The 11,525-nt window shown below is 39.6% G+C and overlaps 2 protein-coding genes across 2 annotated transcripts in view; one reads left to right on the forward strand and one right to left on the reverse strand.

Annotated features, from left to right (window-relative positions):
* LOC139469610 (uncharacterized) overlaps positions 1-11,525 on the reverse strand; it is a 447,403-nt gene that overhangs the window by 29,179 nt on the left and 406,699 nt on the right. The gene's annotated exons all lie outside the window — the stretch shown is intronic.
* LOC139468492 (protein disulfide-isomerase 2-like) lies at positions 984-9,850 on the forward strand. Its single transcript, XM_071250477.1, has 11 exons — positions 984-1,239; positions 3,008-3,205; positions 3,743-3,876; positions 4,313-4,450; positions 5,192-5,296; positions 5,710-5,832; positions 6,466-6,666; positions 7,197-7,317; positions 7,477-7,655; positions 7,964-8,053; positions 9,060-9,850. Exons 1-11 carry the CDS (start codon positions 1,098-1,100, stop codon positions 9,123-9,125), a joined length of 1,497 nt encoding a protein of 498 aa, XP_071106578.1. The 5' UTR covers positions 984-1,097; the 3' UTR covers positions 9,126-9,850.

Raw genomic sequence — 11,525 nt, forward strand, 5'->3', positions numbered from 1 at the left:
AGTCTAACGCTTAGTCTCTGAAAAAATATATTTTTTATAGCAAGAAGCAACAAAATTAAAAGTTAAAAGGAGTCCCAGTGAGATGGGAGATGCAGTGAAGTATGTAGACTTACTTAATTTAGGGCTACAGCCCTACTGTAAGGGACGGGAAAATAATATGGTTCAGAGACTGAGACAGACTTGAGTCTTCATTTTGTTTTTTGTCAAAACCAGCCTAGAATATTGCAAAGCACGTCTAGCTATCTGAATGAAATCAGCATCAGAAATGTGTTGTTTCAGAAGAGAGAAAATGTATTAAGTCATGAAAGACTTCAAAGTCTATAGGTTAGTCAAACAACGAGTTTACAGTGACCACGTGTAACATATGGAACACTGCTATAGCTATTAAACGCATCAATAAAATACATCAATAAAATATATATGAAATATACATTACCACATTAAGATTTAATCAGTTATGCATGCATATTTATGTGTGTAAACAATAAAAAAAATAATCAGTATTTTAGCTTAGTGATTGAACTGATTTGTGCGATTTGCCAGTTAAATGCCATACGGAATCACTTGCGATTTATTTATTTGAATGTATTACACTTATTAAAAAAAATAAACACATTTTATTTATTCATGGTATCCAGACAGAAACGTTGTTTGTTCATGTAACATAAAAACGTAAAACAATTTATTTTTTCTACTGTCTACAGTGATAATAAGTTGACTTTTATTACTCGTTGGTGATTAAACGTAACCATTGACTTTGAACGAATGGATCAATAAATAATTTATGGATGTAAAAACAGGTAAACAAAATGGGAGAAGTTCTGGTCTGTAGAGTGATAAACAAGTCATGCTTGTCAGTGTCATTTGTTTCATTATACGAAAGCCATATTTGTCATTCAACAACAATAATTTGCTTATCCATGCTTCGTTTGGGTCACGTGATTCATTTTTAGCCAATCAGCTAACAACACGCGAGTCGTCCCGGATTATACATTTAGCCCGGAACTCGCCGGTGCCACGTTGAGAAGAGTCGATATAACAGTTGACAACGGTGCAGTTCTCAGACCTCTCCTCGCCTTAGTGCAAGCTTCCACGACATGAATACGTTAGTTATTTTATTACTGGGCCTTGTTGCCTATTCTACAGCAGATATTGTTGAAGAGGATGGCGTGTTGGTGCTAACAAAAGACAATTTTGATGGAGCTGTCACCGACAACGAATTCGTTTTAGTGGAATTTTGTGAGTATAGACCCCAGTGTATCTTATAATACCAGCTCATTGGAGGGCGTATGTTTACAATGAAGCGAAATTACCAGCAACATTTCCTACATTTTGTTTCTCTTGACCTTCACGACAGGATTTTATTTAAACTTCAGGAATACCTGCGCGTTATCTCAGGCGAGTCAACAGGTTCCCGTCCTTGAACTAGCTGACCGGTTTAGTCGGGGCTGTGGTAATCTACCATATGGTTAGCTTCAACCAGTTTTGATCGTGACTGAAGTCGTATTCACCACTTTAGACCTCGTTTAAATACACACACGTGAACTCAGCGTTTTCTGGGATGTGTGTATTGATTGAACACTACACGTGTGCAGCCACGCTCACTTGGGTAACTTGGAGGTGTGGCCAAGTTGACACGATTACCCTGCCTTATAACGAACGAAATGTTGACAACAGTTGAGAAGCGTTTCATTTGTACAAATTTGAGTTAAAACCATTTTTGTTATGGCGCCCATACCATAGGTAGGAACTGTTAGGTAACTGCGATTGTGTTATGAAAGTGAAATCCAAAGCACCTATGTTCGTGCATTTATGATGTTCATTTACAGGCTGTGCAGAATCCTAATCGGCACTTTGGCCACATTAGCTGTTTTTTTAAAACTACAGATGAATAAATTCAATATAATTGTCATGACTTGACTACCTTAATGGTCAAGTGGATAGGGCATCAGTCTGGAGATCAATTTAAAGGTTGGTGGTGAGAACCCCTGTCTAATATCAAAAGATGGTACTTGTTGTTTCCCTGCCTGACGCTTGGCACTAACTTGGGTATTCTCTTTGCGCGGGTATGTGTAGAACACCATGGTGGTTGGCATTGTCTCTTCTTTGCCTGTGTTAGGGATTATCAATATTTTACACATTTTCAGAAGACAGCAGTAAATGGCTTTTTGCGGAATGTACAGGTTGCAGTGGTTTATCATGTGGGTATGGGGTGAAGAGAGAGAACACAACAGGATCTTTCCACTGTATTGATCTGGTATTGACATATCTCAGCTGGTGCATTGATCTAGTCATAAAATAAATAGAATGTTGATGATCTTGGTTGAGTATATTACAGTAAAGTTGGGGGGCTGTTTGATGTGTATTGTACTGATGTCATGTCTTGTAATTAGTAGTATTTTTAAAGATGGAATTGGATTCACTTGGTTCTGTTGTCTTCAAGATTTCCTTTATGGTCTAGGCCTATGGTTCAATCCCATGGCCGTGTCATACCAAAAGCACTCGTGAAGATCCGGGTTGGAAAAGGTATTCAGCAACCCTTGCTTGCTGTAATATCCCAATTGTGTGGATCGATGCTCATGGTGCCAATCACTGGATTTTCTGGTCCAGATTATTTGGTAATGTTCACAGACCGCCTTTATACCCGGAATATTGCCGAGTGCGGTGTTAAACAAAGATCATTCCACAATATGTTAAAAGATGGTACTTCTTGGTTGCCTTATGTAGCACTCTGCATTAAATGGATAAAACAAGGACTGGCTGGCTCAGAATAATGTATATGAGTAGCATGGCATCTTAGTGGGCTAGTGCAACACAACCAGCATAAGTCCTGACTAGTACAAGCAGCCACACATGCATATCGCTGTATAAGTGCAATAATCTTGATCATGATGATGAACCCCATTACACCTCATCTGTTGTCTTCGTCTCTCGAACCCTTGGATATGGACATATGTCGATGTATTTATACTGTTTTAGAAGCTTCAATGAGTGACCCCAATTTCAGATGCCCCATGGTGCGGACATTGCAAGGCGCTCGCCCCAGAGTATGCAAAGGCTGCCCAGACTCTGGCCAGTGAAGGCTCTGGAATTAAACTTGGTAAAGTTGATGCCACAGTTGAAAGTAGCCTGGCTGAGAAGTATGAGGTCCGTGGCTACCCCACCATCAAGTTCATGCGTAAAGGAAAGGCTTCTGAATATGCTGGTATGTATTTTGGATCAAATAGGAACATGGTGGGCTTCACTTCTGAAGGGAATATTGAACCACCTCTGTGGTCTCATGGTAGAGCATCAGTCCAGAGAGCTGAAGGTCTGGGGTTTGACCCCTGACCGCGTCATACCTAAAGACGTTAAAAGATGGTACTTGTTACCATGCCTGGCACTTGGCATTAAGGGTCTAAAACAAGGACTGGTCGGCTCAATCAGTAATACTGTGAGTGGGTATTCATGTTAAACTGCGGCTTGGTATCTCAGTAGGCTAGCACTATGAAATCGACATTAGTCCGGACTGGCACAAGCAGCTATATGCACTAAACTTTAAGAGGCAACTGAGGGGATTGGATGTCAGCTCGCTGACTTGATTATCCCAATTACTTTGATCGACGTTCAAGATATCAATCACTGGAATGTCTGGTCCAGACTCAATTACTTACAGACCACCGTCATATAGCTGAAATATTGCTGAGTGCGGCGTTAAGCAACAAACAGATTCTATTTTCTGACAAACTTTTGAATCCTCCAGGAGGAAGAACAGCAGTCGATATTGTGAACTGGCTGAAGAAGAAGACCGGCCCACCAGCCACCCCACTTAAGACAGCCGATGAGAGCAAGACATTCATTGAGGCATCAGAGGTCGCCGTTGTTGGATTTTTCAAGGTGGGGTATTCTGGAGATGACAATTAGTTCTCACTGTTCACTACAGTGTACCAGGGATGTTAAACGTGTGGGCAATAATTTGATGTTTGTGTATCATGAATGTGTGATTTATGTGAAGTAATGAATACTGAGCTGATCAGATTACATAATATTTTTGTTGTATTGTTCATGGGGGTAGAGTAGTCTTGTGGTTTAAGTGTTAGCTCACTAAAGGCCCGAGAGAACGGATTGCCCAGTCTTCTAAGGCACCACATAACTGGAATACTGTTAAAGCAATGTTAAACCCAACTGACTCAGTAAAGACCCTGGTTTGATTTCCCCGTTTGGTTGTAATGACTGATGCCATTCTTGTTGCTTGTTGGGATATTGCCGAGATGTTATGAACGGACCATGCTCATATTTTATTGGCTTCATTGTTTTAATTTCTCTTCTCCAGGATCAGGAGTCTGATGCTGCAAAGGCTTTCCTTGAGGCTGCCGGCGGTATTGATGACATTCCTTTCGGAATCACCTCCGAGGATGCTGTTTTCAAGGATAACAAAGTTGACAAGGACTCCATCATTCTGTTCAAGAAGGTACAGTGACATTAGCCTTTCTCCAAACCATCTTCAATCAAGATCCCATGGATCAGAATCAGGTTTCTTACTTTGATGCGATACCTCTGCCTAAATAACTGAAGATGCCTCCATAGATGGTAGTGTCAGATGAACCCGCAGCGAAAAGAACGATGCTTGGGTTGTTGAGTTAAGCAGATGTCCTAAAATGATAAGATTTGGAAATTTCATGTTTTTTCATTAAAAACCAAACATACCCCAAATATTCCTCAGATGGTACTCCTGTTTGGGTGTAGAAGCAGTGAAGCTCGGAAACAGGGTGTATAAAATATCTAAAACAATACAATGGAGTGGTGTTATTGTTTGGCAGTCAGAAATCCCTGATTATATTTGTTCGAGATACTGAAATCAGATAAGCTTGTCTGAATGCTTCACTCACTCGTACCAAGAATTGAATAGCCTCAACACTGATTGGCTAATCCTATTGAAGTGTCCTCGGCTCTTCATGCAGAGGGGTATCCTCGGAGTAATAGATCCGAGTTTAATGAGATTTGGGCAAGCTTGATCTACTAACTCAGAATGTTGTGCATTATTCATGCAGGGACTAAATCTTTAAACACAATTTGAAAACTCTTTTCCAGTTTTCTTTTGTTGATCCTTTAACATGATGTAAAAACTCTTCAGTGATTTACTATACATTGTACACTAGTTTTGAGCATATGCAATGCAACATCTAATCTTTTTTTGTTTTACCTTTTTCAGTTTGATGAAGGCAAGAATGTCTTTGATGGTGACTTCAAGGCTGATGATATTGCAGCATTTATTTCTGGAAACCGTTTACCGCTGGTTGTGGAATTTACCCAGGAGGTGAGTTGACATGCATGTTAAGCTTCCCATACCCAGATAATGAACTTCGCCTTAGTGGGTGTTAACTGAGAGGCTGATTTTCTTAGTTATGGTCATTTAAAATCTTGTAGTATTTGTTTTTAAATGCGACAGTAAGTCTTTGATTTGAAGAACTATTTCATTTGCATGGGCACATAGACTTGTCATGTTGTGGTACCTTCAGGTTTGAACACTGAGGTTCTGATTGACATGTTTTAGTTTTGCTTACTGGAACGCTTGGTCACATAAAGAAATGAAACTTTATGGATAACGACTTTGTTTGTAACACCATTTCAGGGTGAATGATGTCTAGCTAAGTCCCTGGGGAGCCTGTGATTCAGCTTAACACGTGGTATCTGAGAAATGTCAGACCAGATCTTTATTGTCAATTCCAGTCTGCCCAGAAGATTTTCGGCGGGGAAGTGAAGAACCACATTCTGCTGTTCATGGATAAGGGAGAAGGCTTTGATGAGAAGGTTGAAATTTTCAAGTCTGTTGCCAAGGACTTCAAGGGAAAGGTGAGATCATATTATTGAGGAGGTATTAAAAAACATGTTTAATTAGATCATACACCATGAAATTGTCAAAGATTGCATAATTCAAAAGAGGAGGTATTAACTCCAAACTGTTTGTTTGCAGTTGTTAGTTCTTTGGTTTCCGTGGCATGCAGGGGTCTATATGAGTGAAACAACTTTGAAGTTTGTTTGTTGTTTAACGCTGCACTCAGCAATATTCCAGCTATATGACAGCGGTCTGTAAATAATCGAGTCTGGACCAGACAATCCAGTGATTGTCATCATGAGCATCGATCCACACAATTGGGATACAATGACATGCATCAACCAAGTCAGCGAGCCTGACGACCCGATCCTGTTGGCTGCCTCTTACGACAAGCGTAGTCGCCTTTTACGGCAAGCATGGGTTGCTAAAGACATATTCTACCTGGATCTTCATTGAATCTTCACTGAATGCCCCGGTTCGATTTCCCCCCCATGGTTGCAATGTGTGAAGCCCATTTCTGGTGTCCCCTGCCATATTGCTGGAATATTGCTAAACGCAACATAAACAACTCACTGGCTCACTCATCTCGCCTTTGATTGCCATGTGACACACGTTAAACCGATACTGAAATGTTGTATCCTTGATGGCAGGTACTGTTCATCACCATCGACACAGCGACCGAGGACAACGCCAGGATCCTGGAGTTCTTCGGTCTGAAGAAGGAAGAGACACCCGCAATCCGCCTCATCTCACTCAAGGAAGATATGACAAAATTCAGACCCGAATCGGATGAAATTTCCGAGGAATCAGTTCGATCATTTGTCCAGTCATTTGTTGATGGAAAATTGAAGGTACTAGAAAAAATGTCTTTAAGTATTGTGATATGTTTTAGGTATAGTTTCATACTTTGTGCTTAGATTGGTCTAAAATAAAAAGTAGAATGAAACACTTTCCCCACAACACACGTTATATTTCATAAAACTATAGGGAATTGTATCGAAGCAATCTCAGTTGGATCTTTATAGTGTTAGTGTAAAGATACATATGTGGATGATGTACTACTCAAAAGACGTTAAACAAACCCGATTATTTTATGACTATAGTTTAACTGTCTTGTCACAGATTAACTATAGTCATGAAAAACTGAGTGTAAACATTGATCATTTACCCATGATGAGTTAGTTGCAACAACATAAGTGTATCCACATATTAAATATTCTATATGAAACTCTGGTTATTAAGATTGACTTAGGTTTGAAATAAATATGCTCAGCTGATTTCAGTCCCATAAACGTTAAGAAATCTGTGATTGTGTGTTTAAATCCAGTTTTTACAAGCATGTCCTACTGAAGGGTCTTATTGAGACAACTGTTTTTTTCAGCCACATCTGATGTCCGAGGAAATTCCAGCAGACTGGGATGCCAAGCCAGTTAAGGTTCTTGTCGGCAAGAACTTTGCAGAAGTTGCACGTAACCAAGAAAAGGATGTTTTTGTTGAATTTTGTAAGTATGATATGCCATTGCAGTGCTTAATGTTCTTGTCGGACTTGAGCTATCTTCTCCTGATGTGCCCTGTTAGATAGATTTGTATTGTGTTAACCTTTATAGCTTTGTCCTGGACCTGATTTAGTCCGAGTATTGATGGAATGACAACTGTTTCAGATGCTCCATGGTGCGGACACTGTAAGCAGCTTGCTCCCATCTGGGACGAACTCGGCGAAAAGTTCAAGGACAATGACAAGGTCGTTGTTGCCAAGATGGATTCTACAGCGAATGAATTGGAAGATGTAAAAATTCAGAGCTTCCCAACATTAAAGTTTTTCCCAGCTGGAAGTGATAAGGTAACTCACATGATCCTTAGGTGATACGTTGAAATGTTAATGTTACAGTTGTTACATAACTTGTCTTGAAATGTGTTCCGTTTGTTGCTACTCAAGGAAGCTTTGAGTTTCTTGTGATATGCATGATAAAACATGAACAGTTTTTGAGTGCATATGGTATGACTAGGGCATATGGCATTGGGGTTAAATGAATGTTTGACATAAAGTGAGTCTTGTCGGAGTAAAGTAAGCATTGACTTAAAAAACTAGTTGTGTAAACTTGTGTAGTGACTGAAATGATCTGCAACACTATTTTGATAACTTTCCAGATAATTGACTACAATGGAGAGCGAACATTAGAAGGCTTCAGCAAGTTTTTGGAAAGTGGTGGCAAGGAAGGTGCTGGACCTGCTGATGAGGTAAGTGAAATCCACAGGTAGACACGGACATATCTAAGGCTGGGAAGGGTAGTTGGGTCAGGTGGGTACTGAGTAGGACCTGCGTACCCATTGAAATACCCGGACAAGTGGTTAGTCACATAATATATTGGTTAATGGCAAAAATGATCTAGAACTCTATGGTTACACTACAAGTCACTAATATTCAAATTCTTTCTGACTTTATATCGTTTGCATAAAGATAAAACTATAGTCAACTTCAGTGTATGCATGACCAGATCGGTTAATACGTGTATCTAAATACATTTTGACATGAGTACAGTCAAACATTTCCCAAACGGATATTTTGTACCTATCTCTTGAGACCTACAGAGGGTACTGGGGTTGGGTAATAGGGGGGTGGATCCCCGGATAGTTAATTTGGACTCGTCCCAGCCCTAGCCACATCAGTTCCATCAAACTTGATGTCATATATCTTTACTTACTCATATCATGTTTCTGAACAGTAAATCCATAGCATCATGCCATTAATGCTGAAACTACAGTGTTGAAGAGAATTCTGTTTTGTTATTTAATGTTTATTTGCATTGGGATATGTACACAACAGCAAGTTACACCTGGTCATAGATTTGTGTAAGGGGCGGTTGGGTAGCACAGGGGTTAAAGTGTTCTTTAGTCAGGTTCAATATCGCACATGGGTACTATGTGCGAGTGTCATTCTGTTTGTTGTTTAACGCCTCACTCAGCAATATTCCAGCTATATGATGGTGGTCTGTAAATAGTCTGGACCACGCAATCCAGTGATTGACGTGAGCATCTATCTACGATGACAAACATCAACCAAGTCAGCAAGCCTGACCACCCGATCCCGTTAGTAGCCACTTTTACAGCAAGCATGGGTTGCTGAAGACCTGTTCTAACGCGGGTCTTCATGGGTGGTGTGTCTGAACTGATACTGAAGGCAGTGTAGACGTGTCTTGTCTATCCCTAACTGAGTGGAGTTGTCATTGCTGTTTTGTTGTTTCAGGAGGCTGAGGAGGAGGAGGAGGAGGATGAAGAAGAAGGCGCGGACCAGGACCATGACGAACTTTAATCAGTGTGCAAGTTAGGCTCATTATTCTCAGTGGCGGGGAATTACTCTCGTTAGCTAAGATATCATCTCATAAATACCATCGATATCATCTTCCATTATCATCTACTCCATGGCTGCAGTGTCAGCGGTTCCAGCATTGTACACGATCTATGTAAAGAGCCCCTGTCGCCATTATGGCACTGTGTGCAGGCGGTGGGCTGTGACCAGTTACGAACTCTGTTGTTGGTGCAAGGGTGAAAGTGTCTACCATGTGTGAATTAGAATTTAAGGAACATTCCTTAACTTAAACATTTTTGTTTCCGAGAAGTGTCGTGAAGTTTTATTATGCCAGGGGACTGTTATCAGGGAGGACTTTCTCACAAAAAGAATATTTTACAAAAACTATTAAATCATAGTTTGTCTTATGTTTTAGAGGACTTTTACTCGTTTAGTTTGTTACAGATTCCATGTCGTCTCATGGAAGGCTTTGTAAATATTTTTGTTAGATTCTCGGAGAGGTCTGGGAATGTACCTTTCTTGTCTCTTATGAAAGCCTTGTTGAATCGTGCCAGTTAACCGAAGTCTCGTTAGTTACTTTGTGAAATCAAGTCATAATACCTTATAAGTTATTTGAAAATCTGAAAACTGTAGGTCTCGATACAATTTGTATAAACCATCCATCTTTAAATTTAACACATGCTCATCTTTTTGTATAATTAAGATGGAAATAAAAAGATAAATTAACAGGTTTGTTGTGTTCTGTTGATGTGGGCGTCAAGCATCTTTCCTGAAGCCACATTAAGTCAACATCTTGGAGAAGGAAATGCAACAGATTCAGCTGAAGCTGGTTGTTCACATGAATGTTGGAAGTCCTCCGTGGGATAGAATTCAGTTGTCTTCAAGTCTGCATCATATGGAGGGTTTGATGGCCAAGGCCGTGTCATACCAAAAGACCTTAAATGATAGTACTTGTCACTCTACCGGTGCTCATCATGAAGGGGACAAAACAAGGACTGACTGGCTCAGTACTAGTATACTGTGTGTCTGAGTGGGGTGTTCAGGTTAATACTGCAGACACTCACTCACATCGCTCATAAGTGCAGTAAATCATATTAATCTTGAATGCAATGTTAAACACCATTTGAAACAGTGACTATACCTACTGTAGAAACCATGCTTTGAGCCATGTCTGTTATACCTGTTGGTTTTACGGTCATGTTCAGATTTTACAACACGGACAGTTTGGGTCTTTCTGTCACATCAAACTGACATGTTTCCTGATGTACCAGAACTGTTCAAAGACTCAAAGTTAAATGACACTTTTGCAAGGATCGCACGTTCCCATGATTACATGAAAAATATAATTTGAAGTTGCCTGCAATCCGCTTGAAAGTTCCCTTGATTAGACAGAACCCTTGGGGGCAACAGTTTAATTCCGGTACTTGTGACTTTTCAGTAAGGGAGCATCCATTTAATTTTTATAGGGGTGGAAGAGAAGATTAAATGAATAGTTTGTTGGCCGTGGTAAAGCAAAATTAAAAATTTTTGTGTGTGGAAAAACATGAATTGTGTAACTAAAGTACTCATGGAAATGAAAAAAACCTTTTTCTCAATTTAAAAATCGACACAGAGTTACGTAGCTGTAAATACAAAATAACAAAACAACTCGAAAAGTACTAGTCTGGATTTGCTAGTCTGATCTCAGTGAACAATACAAAATGTACTTTACAGGAGGTAATTCGTCTGCACTTTCAACATTCAAAAATAAAACCAAATAAGTCCAAATTGACATAGCAGAAACAGACTATAGGCATTATGCACCTGTTCTCACGTGTCGTCAAGGTGTCATAGGTCACCTTGATCTACTTACACCTGGTTATGCCCTGTTTCACAATAGTCTTTTTTTTTCACATTTTTACACACTTTTACGTGTAAAAAGGCATAAAAACATTTGATACGCTGTATTTGTGCCACGGCCCAATTAGTACTAATTTAGTTGTTTGAATATTTACATATTTTGTATATTAACTGCAATAATTTAAGATCTGAGGTTGAAAAAACAGTTTTTTTTTCATTTCCGTGAGTACTTTAGTGAAAATGAATACCGGTACAGTAAACTACGGTTATAACAAACTCAAAGGGACCACTAATTTTAATTCTTTATAAGCAAATGTATGGAATATATACAGCAAATAGACAGGACCAAAAAAATAGTTTGTTATATCCGTGTGTTCGTTATAACCGTAGTTTACTGTAGATTGTTCGATGCTGCTCAGTAAATAGTTTGTTGGATACAGCAGGGAACATAATAGATAGGTCTCAACAACAAAAAATCCCCTCTCGCTCCCCCACATAAATGAAGGGATACTCCCCTAAAATATTGCAGAGTTTTAACCAGTGGGCATGTGCATTCAAGGTCGA

The sequence above is a fragment of the Haliotis cracherodii genome, unplaced genomic scaffold, assembly GCF_022045235.1.
Source record: "Haliotis cracherodii isolate W230 unplaced genomic scaffold, xgHalCrac1.p SCAF_2, whole genome shotgun sequence".
In the NCBI taxonomy this organism is placed as follows: domain Eukaryota; kingdom Metazoa; phylum Mollusca; class Gastropoda; order Lepetellida; family Haliotidae; genus Haliotis; species Haliotis cracherodii.

Excerpts from the sequence above, each read along its gene's own strand:
- LOC139468492 (XM_071250477.1), top strand. The coding sequence starts at position 1,098 with ATGAATACGTTAGTTATTTTATTACTGGGCCTTGTTGCCTATTCTACA. Across the intron at positions 5,833-6,465 it reads CCAAGGACTTCAAGGGAAAG|GTACTGTTCATCACCATCGA; the intron begins GTGAGATCATAT and ends CCTTGATGGCAG. Across the intron at positions 7,318-7,476 it reads GGATGTTTTTGTTGAATTTT|ATGCTCCATGGTGCGGACAC; the intron begins GTAAGTATGATA and ends CAACTGTTTCAG.